Consider the following 14,539-nt stretch of genomic DNA (forward strand, 5'->3'; position numbering starts at 1 on the left):
CCAGACCAGACCTGACCCGAACAGTCTGGGGCGCTGAAGCAGGACTGGCACTGCTGTCAGAGTCAGCAGTTAGAAGTTATGTTGATGAAGATGTCGTAGCATCTCTGGAGTGTTTGTGCATGCAGTAAGAGTACTCCAGAAATCTACGGCGTGTGTCTGCCCACTTAAAGCCTCTGGCTCTGTGCTGCTTTGGAGATTTTTGTGGATTTCCACCCAGCTTACAGAAGACCTTACAGAAGACCTTCTCTAACAGATTGAAAACGGCAGCATCAAAACACCAACTCAAACATGCTTAATAGATGTGAAACGGCTGTGGAGTAATCCTGAAGAAGCATCTCAGAGCAGCTGACGGACGGATGACAGAAGGTGTTCAACTGAGTCACTTCTCACAAGTTTTGGTGGAGACGAGAGGTGAGCTGAGGACATCCAAGCTTGACGACAGGACAGGAAGTGGGAGCCCTTCTGTGCTTCTTGGACCACAACAGAAACTGGTGGATCTAATTCTGTCCAGTCAGAGCATCTGGTGAACATGCAGAACCCTGCTTTCTTTTTTTCCTCCATTACTCCCCGGTGGATGTTACCAGGCTGCCAAATAGGTAAAGATGGTATAAATGAAAAAGAGATGACCTGGGAAAAGAAAGTGATGAGCACCTGTGTTCAAGAGTTATTCCTATTCTTTTAATATTGTATTTGTTCATATTAAGATTAAGATAATCTGATGGTAGCTGTTCTGTGGGAGTTAGGAAGATAAAGTCAAAAAGAAAATAATAATTTGGATAATACATTTTTTTTTCTCTTTAATAACATAATCATTTGCATAATACTAAGAACCACCAAGATTCAGCAGCTTGTAGATCTATTTTCAGCAACAGGAACCCTTGGTAGATGTTCTGGACATGAAGACCAAACATGTCCACGTTGGTCTCATGTGTCTAGAGGACATGGTCCCACAAGTCTGCTGGTTTGTTCAGGTGAAGTTTTCTGGACCTCAGTCCTTTTTCCATGTTCTTTTAGACAGGAGAGGGTTTTCTTCTCTGAAAATCTTCCAGACAAACCGTTCTGGTTCAGTCTTCTTCTGATTCTGCTTTCATGGTCTTTAACATCTACCGTCTCAGTAAGGCCTGGAGACTCTGAGATGGAGCTATTGGGTTTTTCCAGTCCTGCATGTTGTAGATGTCTCTTTGTATCAACACACCTGATTTAAATAAACAGTGGTCATCAGCTTGTCATCCAGGTCTGCACAACTCTGTTACAGACACAGTCCTTTGTGTCCTGGTGTATTGAATTGGGGGAACATCTAAAACATGCAGGACGTCAAGCAACCAGGGTTGGGAAACGCTGCTCTAGAAGCAGTAGGGAGGTGTCTAGCGGAACCCAGCTGTTGCTTCTGGTCAGAGCTGTGACTGCTTAAACCAGGGGTGCCCAATCCTGGTCCTCGAGAGCCCCTATCCAGCATGTTTTAGATGTTTCCCTGCTTACTCACACCTGATTCAAATTACTCGTCATCATTAGCTTGTCATAAAGGTCTGGACAGTTCTGTTGTTGAAACAGCTACTTTTATCACGGTGTGCTTAAGCAGGGAAACATCTAAAACATGCTGGATAGGGGCTCTCGAGGACCAGGATTGGGCACCCCTGGCTTAAACAGAGAGAAGGTTAATTAGATGAGTTGACACAGCTGATCCCGGGTCTTCTGCCCCATCAGCTGAACCGCAGCCCCACGGCACCCCCTGCAGCTGAGCCAACCCCGACACGTACAAATAGGATTAAATCAGGGGGTGTTAACTTTGGCATGACTGCACAAATCAGCTTCAGAGATTAAAATTGTTTTTGCACGAGGCTGTAAATATTTTCTCTCCTCATGTAAAATTCCCCACTTTGATATTGCCGTATCTAGAGACTGACTTTTTTTTATTTTTAAACACAGTCCAGAATGACCACTTTGTGAACTGCAGCTTTTTTAGGTTTTGATGGCAACTGAGGTCCAGATGTAGTTAGATGAAGGTGAAGTCAGTTGGTGGAGAAGCAGCTAGTTCCAGAGAAAGGAGAAACTGCAGGAAGGATGCAGACACTGGCATGGGGGTGATTGGAGGGGGGTCAGGAGCTTTGTTTGGCCCCTTTGTTCAAGGGAATGGAACTCCCAATGCTTCACCACACCATGACATTTTGGAGAATTCCATGCTCCCAGCTTGGAGCTGGCCCTTTCCTGTTCCAACATGACAGTGCACAAAGCAAGGTCCATAAAGACATGGATAACAGATTGGATGTGGATTAACTTGACTGGCCTACACAGAATCCTGACCTCAACCCAATAGAACACCTTTGGGATGAATTTGAGCGGAGACTGAGAAACAGGCCTCCTCGTCCAACATCAGTGTGTGACCTCACAAATGCGCTTCTGGAAGAATGGTCAACATTCCCATAAACACACTTTTGAACCTTGTGGACAGCCTTCCCAGAAGAGTTGAAGCTCTTTCACAGCAAAGGGTGGACCAATGTCATATTTAACCGTACAGATTAGGAAAGGGATGTCACTGAAGTTCATATGCGAGTCAAAGCAGGCGAGCGAATACTTTTGGCAACAAAGTGTATGTTCAAAGCATCACATGAGGTTGGGAGAGTTCACCAATCAACATGGCTTTCAGAAAATCAAGGAGAACATTAGAGGATGTTTTACAGCGAGTAAAGTGTATGTGCTTTGTACATACACTTTATTGCCAAAAGTATTCGCTTACAACACAAGAGTTGGTGGATTTGTTGTGGCTGCAGAGCAGAGGTATGAAGACCTGGAAGAGGATTCTGGACTAGTGGGTTTTGTACTTCTAGTTTTTGCTTCATTTTCCTCTTCAGACTCCAACTTCTAACAAAACTTTAACCACCAAAGGCGGTGTGAATATGTGCTTCTCCCATCAATCCAAAAATTATGCATAACCTTTCTGACATTATACGGACTGGTCTGCCTCTGTTGGATTACTCCGGCTGGTCAGAGATCAGACATTAATACCTAGGTCAACTGCCCGCCTGTCGTGACTGAGCTCATGGAAACAGCAGCCGCTATGTGGAACATTTCACATCGTTATGATACACCTCGCTGTAATTAATATTGATTACATTATTTTTGCCTTCACGTAGAACAGTTGATTAGCGTCATGAGTCACTCAGGGATTATCCAATCTCAGAGTACACACATTTTCGATTTATTCTTCTTTTAGGGTTTCTTTACTTTAAATCTGGAACAAACCGAGTCACAGGAAATGGTAGTACATACATACAAACAAACAGTGGGGTCATCCAAGCTGGCCGTCCCTCCGGGCTTAGGATGGTAATGGGAATTGATCTGCCCTCAGTGAATTGGGAAGAAGTCGATGGATCGCACATGCTCATTAGAGGCTGGTTTGTGTTCGCTGCTGAATGGGGACTAATGTTGTTTAAATTAGATGTGACTGTTTCCATTGCCTCACTAAAACTCATCAGATGGTCCTAGTTGTAAACAAAAATGCTTCTTCTTCAATGTGCCTTTATTCATTTAACAAAGATGAAGCCAAAAGGAAAAGAGTCATGTCATTAAGAATAAGAACCCCTTTTTAATCATTTTCAGGTCCGAACTTTCCTAAAACCTTGCATTTTTAGATTTTTTGTACCTCTATTTTCCTCTATTCACTAATCAAGGAACTTAAGCTTCTCTGAACGAAGCATCCACTAAACAATAATAATCTTTATTTGTCAGCATTTAGTTGACTGCTTTTAATCCATCATTATTTATATCAGGAGCAGTGAGCTGTCATTTTTAAGGCTCCTGGGGTGCAGATGGGGGGTTAAGGGCCTTGCTCAGGAGCCCGCAGTGGTTCACCTCTGTTGCGCCTGCAGTGTTGGGTGTAACGCGTTACAAAGTAACGCGTTACAAAGTAACGCGTTACTGTAACGAGATTACATTCGCAAGTAACGCAGTAATGTAACGCGTTACAATTGTAATTTGGGTAATCCCGTTATAGTTACTCTAAGACAAAAAAAATACGTTACTTTAGTTACTTTAAGCTTTTCAGCTACATGTAGAACGGGAAAACAGAAAAGAAAATCAAACTTGCCTTTCATGCGTCTTCACGCGTTGCGCAACACTTGTCTGACTTGAGGCTGATTTATGGTTCCGCGTTAAATCGACGCAGAGCCTACGGCGTAGGGTACGCGGCGACGCACACCGTACGCTGCGCGTCGCCGCGTACCCTACGCCGTAAGTTCTGCGTTGGTGTAACGCAGAACCATAAATCAGCCTTTAACGTGATCTTACGGGATTTTACGGGATTTTACGGGACTTCTGGTGCTGATCTGGGCACTGCAGTAATAAGGTTCCAACTACAGGACTGTCTCAGAAAATTAGAATATTGTGATAAAGTTCTTTATTTTCTGTTATGCAATTAAAAAAAACAAAAATGTCATACATTCTGGATTAATTACAAATCAACTGAAATATTGCAAGCCTTTTATTATTTTAATATTGCTGATGATTATGGTTTACATTTTAAGATTAAGATTCCCAGACTATTCTAATTTTTTAGATAGGATATTTGTAAACCATGATCAGCAATATTAAAATAATAAAAGGCTTGCAATATTTCAGTTGATTTGTAATGAATCCAGAATGTGACATTTTAGTTTTTGTAATTGCATTACAGAAAATAACAATATTCTAATTTTCTGAGACAGTCCTGTATATGTTGTTCATTGGCAATCGAGTTATGGTGAAGCACAGGTGATATTGCGGAGTAATCCAAAAGTAATGTAACTAGTAATGTAACTAGTTACTTTCAGCAACCAGTAACTAAGTAGTGTAAGGGATTACTTTTTTAAAAAGTAACTAGTAATATGTAATGGATTACCTTTTTTGAGTAACTACCCCAACACTGTGCGCCTGAACCTGGATCTTCCAGGCCCAAACCCACCTCTGCAACCAGTACTGTTCTCCCCGGTTGAACCTCGACCCGGTACCCTGAAACTGCTCCTCTGCGTTAGATTATTCATGAATATATTTGGATGGAGCTGGACCAAGTTCATGGTCCACTCAATCCCTCAGTCACTGCAGGTGTCCAGATCTACAGGAGACAGCTGTGTCTCCAAGCTGTCACATAGACGTTCCTTCGTTGTCAGTTGTTTCCATACTTGTTTCTTGTGTGGACTCCCACTACAGGCTTTTATTAGACCTGGGCTCTGTAGGCTGTTTTGGATGTTTATGTTTTTCTTGTTTTATCTTTGTTTGTTTTATGCGTTTGTGTCATGTTTGATGTGTGGCTGGTGAATCTGTGAAAAGTGCTACATAAATAAACTGCTTACCTTTTTTATTGATAATTGTGGTTGTGATGTGAATAACGTTAAAGGTAAATTTATCGTCCATCTCATCGGTCATATCTACACATAGCATTTCAGGAGGTTTCCTGTTGCCAAGGGAATGGTATGGTCATTTGAGTTGTCATAATAAGTTAATCAGTCATCTAAATGGTCATTCCAACAGTTTTCCGGAAGCAAACTTCCGATGTTCGTTAATTTAACAATAAATCAAACAAACGTCCGTTGTCACACAAGAAACGCACCCCAGTTCAGCTCTTGCCAGGCAACAAACACTGCACTGGTTCTGGTCCTTGAAACTTTTGGAACTAAATACATAATGACGTGTAGTTTCTTGTATGACACTGCAGCTCCACCTCCTTGTCCAAATATGGTTGCTTCTGGCTCCAGAGTGACAGCGATGGTGACGTCACCGTGGCTACGTCCACATCGATTATCTGAACCAAACATTTCTACCCATGTAACCACACTGTCAGCATTCGTTGAAGACCCTGTTGCATCAGTCCATTCATCAAATTTCTCCCTAATTTTATCCAACAATAACAAAAATCTGAAGAAGATGTGGAACGGCGTCTGATAAAGAGCCAACCACCTTAAAGGAGCTGTATGTAAGAGCAATAATAAAACGAATCATAAAATGACCCCGATATGTCAACAGACATTTAAAAATCATGTTCATTTCAAATACTTATGTCACTGACAACAGCACTCAAGCCAGGATATTCCAGTTTAAAAAGAGGAGTTGCAGCCCTCAACTGATGTTTATGTTGTCATTTTTTGTTTTGGCCTGAAGCTCCACCCTCCACCTATCTCCCAATCACCAAGTCAGTATTGTTTCTGAAGCTCCACCCTCCACCTATCTCCCAATCACCAAGTCAGTATTGTTTCTGAAGCTCCACCCTCCACCTATCTCCCAATCACCAAGTCAGTATTGTTTCTGAAGCTCCACCCTCCACCTATCTCCCAATCACCAAGTCAGTATTGTTTCTGAAGCTCCACCCTCCACCTATCTCCCAATCACCAAGTCAGTATTGTTTCGGCATCCGGGTTGCCAGCTCGGCTCTAATTATCGCAGCCATGGCAGCCTACGTTCCTGCTGCATTCTGCAGCCTACCTGGCAACCTCTGGTCGGGGGGAGGAGGGGGAGGGTACACGCCGCTCAACAATATTTTGAAAGTGACTGCAGTACCAGTTTTGGCCATTTCTTACCGACGGCTCCTTTAACTTAAAATTTGCTACTATTTACATTCCATTACGGGCAGCACGGTGACTTAGTGGTTAGCACTGTTGCCTCACAGCAAGAAGGTCCCCGGTTCGACTCCCAGGCCCAGCAGGGTCTTTCTGTGTGGAGTTTGCATGTTCTCCCCGTGCTTGCATGGGTTTTCTCCGGGTACTCCGGTTTCCTCCCACAGTCCAAAAACATGCATGCTAGGTAAATTGATCATTCTAAATTGCCCGTAGGTGTGAGTGTGTCTGGTTGTTTGTCTGTATATGTGGCCCTGCGATAGACTGGCGACCTGTCCAGGGTGTAACCCCTGCCTCTCGCCTGAAAATAGCAGGCTCCAGTGGGCCCCCGTGACCCTGCAAAGGATAAAGCTGGTATAGATAATGGATGGATGGATTTACATTACAAAGATTTGTTTATCGCATATGTCCACATGTTCTTGTACAAAGGCACCAGGATGAACTCTTTTCATCCCTTTGCTAACCCATTTCTCTGCAGTGTCGCCAGCTGCGGAACGGCTGCGCCACATCCTGGGGGAGGATGACGGCACCCCGACACCCACCCTCTTCACTGAGATGGACACGTTACAGCACGACGGGGAGGAGCTGGAGTGGAAAGAGTCTGCTAGGTACACACACACTTTCATTAGGTTCTAGTGGGTCAACAGACTGACACCAGAGTCAGTAGAGAGGTAGAAAGTCTCTCTTGCATCTTGTGTTTTATTTTCTGCTGATGATCGGTTACTCAATGTTGCTGACTAGCAGCATCAGTGCAGGTGAACCAACAGCTGTTGTTCGTCTGAACTTAGACCCACTACGATCAGGGCTTTTGGAACAAGGGAGTACTAACGGTTTCCCAAGACTGTACATGTGACTGAACCGGTAGAAGTTATGTAACCACATCCTGCTGATTGATCCTTCGGGGCCTCCACAGATCAATCATTCGGCCTCTCTGTTCACTATGATGTATTGCTGGACTCTGAAACTCCTCTCTGTCACTACTCTGTAGGTGGGTGAAGTTTGAGGAGAAGGTGGAGGAAGGAGGAGAACGATGGAGCAAGCCCCATGTCTCCACCCTGACCCTCCACAGCCTGTTTGAGCTCAGGACTTGTCTGCAGACGGGAAGCATCCTGCTCGACCTTGAAGGCTACTCACTGCCACAGATTGTGGGTGAGTCGCACAGGAGGCTAAAGTCCCACCTCCCATGTCATTTCAGGTCCCTCAAAGGGTTGCTACCTAGGTCGAGTTTTAGTCTTATTTTACAGACTTGGCAAATCAAATCAAATTAAATCAAACTTTATTTATGTAGCACTTTTCATACACCAGTAACTCAAAGTGCTTTACATAATAAAATCAACATTTAACATAGAAGAACTCAAACACTCATGGTTAAAAACACACATCTGGTCATTTTCACACACATCCTCAGTCACACACACATAGACAGCAAAATCATGAACATCATAAAAAAAAAACCTAACTAAATAAATAATGGCCTGTCTTGACGCTAAGGTGAGAAACAATATCTTGGCGATCTATCCACAGCAGGACCCACCCCACCAATGACCAATGTGGGCATCACCATGGGGTAACCCAGATCAGGGCCGACTGGGCTCCGTACCACAGCCAAGGCTGCAGTGCAGAACTCCCCAGTGACCCTGAACAGGTTTACCTCAGAGGACCGGACCCAGTTTACTTCAGAGAACTGGTCCCAGTCTTCCACAGAGGACCGGACCCAGTTTAATTCAGAGGACTGGACCCAGTTTACCTCAGAGGGCTGGACCCGGTTTACTTCAGAGGACCGGGCACAATTTACTTCAGAGGGCTGGACCCAGTCTGCCATGGAGCTGTGTGGTCTGTATTTGATCATGTGGGTGTTTATTGATGGGGGTTCATGTTGTATTTGTCATCTTTTCCTCCAGAGGAGATTGTGGATCGGCAGATAGCCGACGGCCTCATTCCTTTGGACCTGAAGGAGAAGATCATCTTTGTGTTGCTTAGAAAGCACCGGCATCAGACCAAGAAACCCATCCACCGCTCACTGGCAGACATGGGGAAGTCCAACACGTCCTCCAGTAAGTCTGCACGTATGCTGCGTGTCTGTATTTTGATTTTCCAATCAGCCACATCTAACTCCAGGCTTCTGATTACCGCTCATCCTAACACTTCCTTCGTTTCTGCCATGTTGATGGCCACCTGTTTGACCTTTCCTTGTGAAATCACCTCATCTGTGCTTGTTGTTTTCACATCTGCTGCTGCTGCTCTGTCAGACCGTAGTCCTCAGGTTAATCTGAGTCGTAGTACTAGTTCAGCTTCTGGGATCCACCGCTCCACAGAAGACCTACGCTCTCGGCAGTCAAGCAGCCTTGGCCGCCTGCGTGAGTCTCAACACCACACTACACACACACACACGCACACGCACACGCACACGCACACGCACACGCACACACACACACACACACACACACACATAAGATTTTACTGCACTTTAATCCATTACGGTCATTGAAAAACAAAACAGGTTTTCATCCCATTCTAAAGTGAATTAAAAGAAAATAGGCAAATACAACAACATTTTACACTGTAACAAACGGACATTAAACAGATGGTTCAACGACTTGTAAACCCACAGCAGCAATATTAAAGTTATTTCCTGAAGGACTTTTATCAGTGTCTCTCGTGGGTTTTGAGGGAATTTTGTTCAAGCGTTGCTTGACTAATGAAACAAGACACATATTGGACCTTGTTTTCAGTTCTGGTCTGAGTTTATATTTCATAAACTCACATTGTTTCAGATCATTGTGGTTTGTGGACGTTTTTATATGAGTCCCACCACGGAATCTGAGCCAGGTCCAGGTCTGGACTTTGACCAGGTCATTCTAGAACCATTAACCTTTTACTTTTCATCATTCTGATGTAGATCTGCTGATGTGTTCATTTCCTCTAACATGACCCGGTTTCAGTCTTTCGTTGTCAGACAGATGTCCTCACATGTGTCGCTAGAAGACTCTGTACTACAGAGGACTTCATGGTCTGCTCAGTGACTGACAGGTCTCCAATGCCCAGACCATCATCCCTCCTCCACTGTGCTTGACAGTGGGTAGGAGGTGTTTCTGCTGGTTTCCTCCAAACATGGTTCTGGACATGAAGACCTAACATCTCCACATTGGTCTCATGTGTCGAGGTTTGTGGACATCAGTCCTGATTCCGGGTTCTTGTTAGACAGAAGAAGGTTTCTCCTGAAACTCTTCCAGACCAACCGCCCTGGTCCAGTCTTTTTCTGATTCTGCTGTTGTGGACTTTAACATCTAACGTCTCAGTGAGGCCTGGAGAATATGAGATGGAGCTCTTGGGTTTTTCTGTGATAAATCTGCAAGGACGTCCATTGCACAGATTGATCTTGAGGTAAATCTTCTGCGATGTCCACTCCTGGGAAGACTGATGAATGTTTTCCAGTTGTGACTAATCTTCCTCCCTACAGAGCTCCAAATAGTTTGGAAATGGTTTGAGCAGGATTAGAACCACAACCATGATCTGAATCTACTTTATTCACAAGGTTTGTGCAAACGGTGGATTTAATTGCGGCAGACCATGTCTCTCTAGGTTTAATTAAATAAATAAATAAAAAAATAAATAAATATAGAGAATAAAAAACATGTACACAATAAACAAGACAGTTATTCCTCCGGCACTCAGTACAGGTCTTGGATGAAGGGAAGGTCGACCATGATTATGTTCTCTGCAGGCCTTACTGTCCATTGCAGTCTGTACCGGTCCTGTTTAGTGGCCGGTCCAAACCAGACAGTGATGGTGATGCTGGCAGAGTAGAAGGGGATCAGCAGGTCCTGGGGGAGGTTAAACTTCCAGAGCTATCTCAACAAGTACAACCTCTGCTGTACCTTCATATGGACAGCATCTATGTGGGAGGTCCTCTTCATATCCCGGGAAACTGGATCCCAGAAACCCGAAAGTGTCCACAGTAGCCACTGTGTTGTTGTGGATGGTGAGGGGAGGGAGTGGTGGGGGTTTCCTCCTCAACTCAACTCCAACGGTGTTAAGTGTTTTCACCTCTTAGTGGTTCTGACTCACCACTGAACCATCTGCTCCACTTCCTGTCTATGTGCAGACTGTACGTACTAATCTTTTCCAGAATACTCCAGACCAGAAAACTGCCAAAATATATGCTTTTCTAGAGGTCTGCACAGATGCTGATGATCAGTTCATCGATACTGAAGATTAGTTCAATGATGTTGATGATCAGTTTAGCGATGCCGATGATCAGTCCATCAATGCTCTGGAAGCAGTAAAGGAGTACTTAGTATTGCCCACACTGCTTCAGCATTTTTTTTTTTTTTTTGTTAACAATTTTTTATTAATTTTTTGCCAACTTTTAAAAAGAAAAAGGGGGCAGACAGTCACAAGCACCACTCTGCTGTAGCAACATGTCCACTGTACATCTGAAAAAAAAACAAAAGCAAAAAACAGGGGAAAAAATGTGTCACAATAGTTAGAACAAAACAAAAATATTTAATATGTTGTACATATTTACGCTTGTCTGTCTCCTCCTTGACCCACATACATACACATACACGCTCTCACACAGACACACATTCACATCCACACACACACCCCCTTGCATACCCATCCCAATACTGGCAATTAATCAACAAAAAGAAAAAGAAAAACCCTCCCACCCCAGTGAGTGATCTGCACCATCCCCTCCCCAATCCCCCCCTTTATAGGCAAGACTTCACAGCTCTGATGGCTTCTGACCAGGATGTTATGGTCTTTTCTTTTGCTCCATGAGACCGTGCAACAGAGAGCTCAAGGGTTAAAATATCCATCAGAAGATGCCACCAGTGATCCAGTGATAGATTATGTGGTGGTTTCCACCGTACTACCAAAATTGATTTAGCAGCAGTTAAGCCGGAAAGCCAAATTCTTTTTCCGTGTATTGACATTACAAATTGAGAATTATCATTCAGCAGACAAAGTACGGGACAGCATGGAACCTCCTTATTTAAGATTTTGGATAAAGATTTGGTGACTTGTAACCAAAACAACTGTACTCCAGGGCATTCCCAAAACATATGTATAAAAGTACCTAAGCAACCATGTGTACATAATTGGCAGAGGGGAGATGATTCCAGCTTCATTGAATGTCTAAGTCTGGGAGTAAAGTAAGCTCTGTGAACAATATTTAGGTGTATAGTTTGATGGTTAGGATTTTTTGAGGCTTGAATGATATTATTCCACACTACTTTCCATGTTATTTCAGGAGTAATAGTATTGAATTCACTTTGCCAATATGTTTGACTTGACATTCGTTTATAAGATGCCTGCAGTATTTGTACATACAGAACTGATACTGTTCCCCTGGTATTGGTGGTATTGTACAGTTGTTTTGCCAGGTCATGTTTAGGAAGCTCAGAGTTCCATGGAACGCCGTAGGTCTTCATAGCGGAGCAGAGCTGAAAATAAATATAGCGAGAAAGACGATCTAAATTATACTGTTCTTTTAAATCCTCGAATGTGCGGAGGCCATTAGTATCAAATAACTGACCAAGTATATGAATCCCGTTATTCGATCATATTGGATAGGCTGCTGGTCGACCGCCTAACAGTAAATTATGATTATAAAATATTTGGAGTATGAAAATGCCATTTATTACTTGTATTAGTGTAGTCAGACACCAGCTTCCAGATTACCAAAACATATTCAATAATGGGACCAAACATCAATTTAATCTGTCTAGTAGGAGTGTCTGCATAGATAAGATCTTGTAATCTACATGGATGTACTAACTTTGCTTCCAAGGAACGCCAAGCCGTGGGATTTAATGGATCCAACCATGATTTTATAGTGCGTAATACAAATGACCAATGATACATTTTAAAATCGGGAACACCCCAGCCTCCAGCTGATTTCTCTCTCTGCAGGGTTGTAAGTTTGATCCTTGGTTTTTTCTTATTCCATACCAATTCAATTATCAATCTGTGAAGTCTATCCCAGTATCCCTTTGGTGGATTCAGAGGAAGCATGGAGCTTACAAAATTAATTAAGGGTAACACCATCATTTTTATGATTGAGATCCTGCCCTCAAAAGATACAGGTTTGGACATCCACTTATCTAGATTTGCTTTAATCTTATCTAAACATGCTATATAATTATTCTCAGTAGTCATATCTAAATTGGGAAATATTTCAATGCCTAAGTATTTGAATTGATTAACAATTGGAATGTTAAATTGAGTCAAATCCTCTTTGTTATTTTTTAGAGGTAGAAGAGCGGATTTTTGCCAATTTATTTTATATCCAGAAATACTGCTAAAATCTATAAATAACTTAAAGATATGAGGAAGTGACTGTGATAATTCACTAATAAAAAGGAGCACATCATCTGCATAGAGAGAGATATGGTGAATGGTGGACTTTATTGTAATAGGGATGATATTAGTGGACTGACGTACTTTTTGAGCTAAAGGTTCAAGAGATAAAATAAATAATAAAGGAGACAGTGGACACCCTTGACGGGCACCTCTGTAAATTGGAAAATGTGTAGAGCAAGAATCACCTGATAACACCATTGCACCTGGATTTACATAGAGAACTTTAATATAACTAATAAAAGAGTTGCCAAGTCCCATGTGATCTAATATGGCCCAGAGGTAGTCCCATTCAAGTCTATCGAATGCCTTTTCGGCGTCAAGAGTTAAAATTCCAGATGAAGTCAAGAGGTCGGAAAAATCTGGATTAAAGTGTAGAATATGTAAGAGTCTTCTTAAATTATCTGAACTAAACCTGCCTTTCACAAACCCGGTTTGATCATAGTGAATAAGTTTCCCCAAATATCTGTTAAGACGACGTGCCAAAACTTTAGCATATATTTTCATATCAACATTAATCAGTGACACTGGCCGGTAACTGGTACATAATATTGGATCTTTGTGTTTTTTCAGTAAAAGTGATATCAAAGCTGTGTTTGTTTGTTTTAAAAACGAGCCCTTTGCGATTGATGTAGTAATCATGCTTCAGCATTTGAAGTGGCTTTTTTTATTTATTAACCTCCACAAGGTTAAAACATCTTTTAAAAGTGTGGACGATCAACTTTTAAATCTTTTACTGAAGCTGAAGATTTGATTTCTCTTTCCACCCCTGATTTCCACTCAGTATTTGATTGAACTCTTGTGTCTAACTGCTTCCGTGTGTGTTTGAATGAAGCGTGCCGGCTGACTCCCAGCTACTGCATGACTTCAGTGCTGCAGATGGTTTCCCGTGTGTGTTCAGTGATATCTACTCACCGTGACTAGAATGTGCTGGGTATAAAGTGTGTTTTCTTGGGGGACTTGGGGCCCTGCTGTGTGTATCTCCGCCCATTTCTTTTGTGACCCATCGTGATCAAGGGGATTATCTGAGGATTTTCTTGGGCTCTGTGTGCTGTGTTCCTGTTTCTGTTCTGTAGATTATTTTTGCTGCTAAATCTGCTCAAAGAAGAATAAAAGAAGTGAGCCATGAGGTAAAAACGACTACAGGAGCAATTGGTCGTAATGAAGCTGCAGCCTTCCCTCACTGCTGCTCTGATACCTCTGAATGAATTAACATCTTTCATCAACTGTTCTCATCTGAAACACACTTCAGTCTGTCCTTTATAAAAGCTGAACCACCATGTTGGGTCTTACTGATACCAAAAACGTGTTTGTTGTTACAGATCCCAATCAGAGCCGCAGCATGAATGATATTTCTGACACGCCGAGCACCGACCAGGTAAAAATCCTCCACAGAGTTTTCTCTGTGTAGATATTCCATCACTAAAGTGGGAAATCACCATATCTGTCAATATTCTTCATTTTAACGGTCTCATGCTCGTATTATTCCACTATTAGAATGGAATAGAAATCCTTTATTGTCAACATAGATAAATACAATTTAAAGGGCAGCTCCTTAAATATTAGTTCTATTATAATTTAGTTATAGCATT

The 14,539-nt window shown here is 42.6% G+C and overlaps 1 protein-coding gene across 7 annotated transcripts in view; it reads left to right on the forward strand.

Annotated features, from left to right (window-relative positions):
- The window catches only part of slc4a5b (solute carrier family 4 member 5b), a 62,436-nt gene that overhangs the window by 12,639 nt on the left and 35,258 nt on the right, over positions 1-14,539 (forward strand). For 5 of the 7 annotated variants that reach the window (XR_009783490.1, XM_061734034.1, XM_061734033.1 and 2 more), the window contains exons 4-8: positions 7,060-7,189; positions 7,570-7,730; positions 8,483-8,635; positions 8,831-8,938; positions 14,270-14,325. Coding sequence is in view for 6 of the 7 variants with exons in the window: in XM_061734034.1 (XP_061590018.1) it covers positions 7,060-7,189; positions 7,570-7,730; positions 8,483-8,635; positions 8,831-8,938; positions 14,270-14,325 (608 nt within the window). In the remaining variant the exon portion in view is untranslated. Of the gene's footprint in view, positions 1-502; positions 597-7,059; positions 7,190-7,569; positions 7,731-8,482; positions 8,636-8,830; positions 8,939-14,269; positions 14,326-14,539 lie in introns of those variants that run through there. The other 2 variants (XM_061734038.1, XM_061734037.1) reach the window with 2 other exon arrangements.

The sequence above is a fragment of the Cololabis saira genome, chromosome 11 (genome assembly GCF_033807715.1).
Source record: "Cololabis saira isolate AMF1-May2022 chromosome 11, fColSai1.1, whole genome shotgun sequence".
NCBI classification, from domain to species: domain Eukaryota; kingdom Metazoa; phylum Chordata; class Actinopteri; order Beloniformes; family Belonidae; genus Cololabis; species Cololabis saira.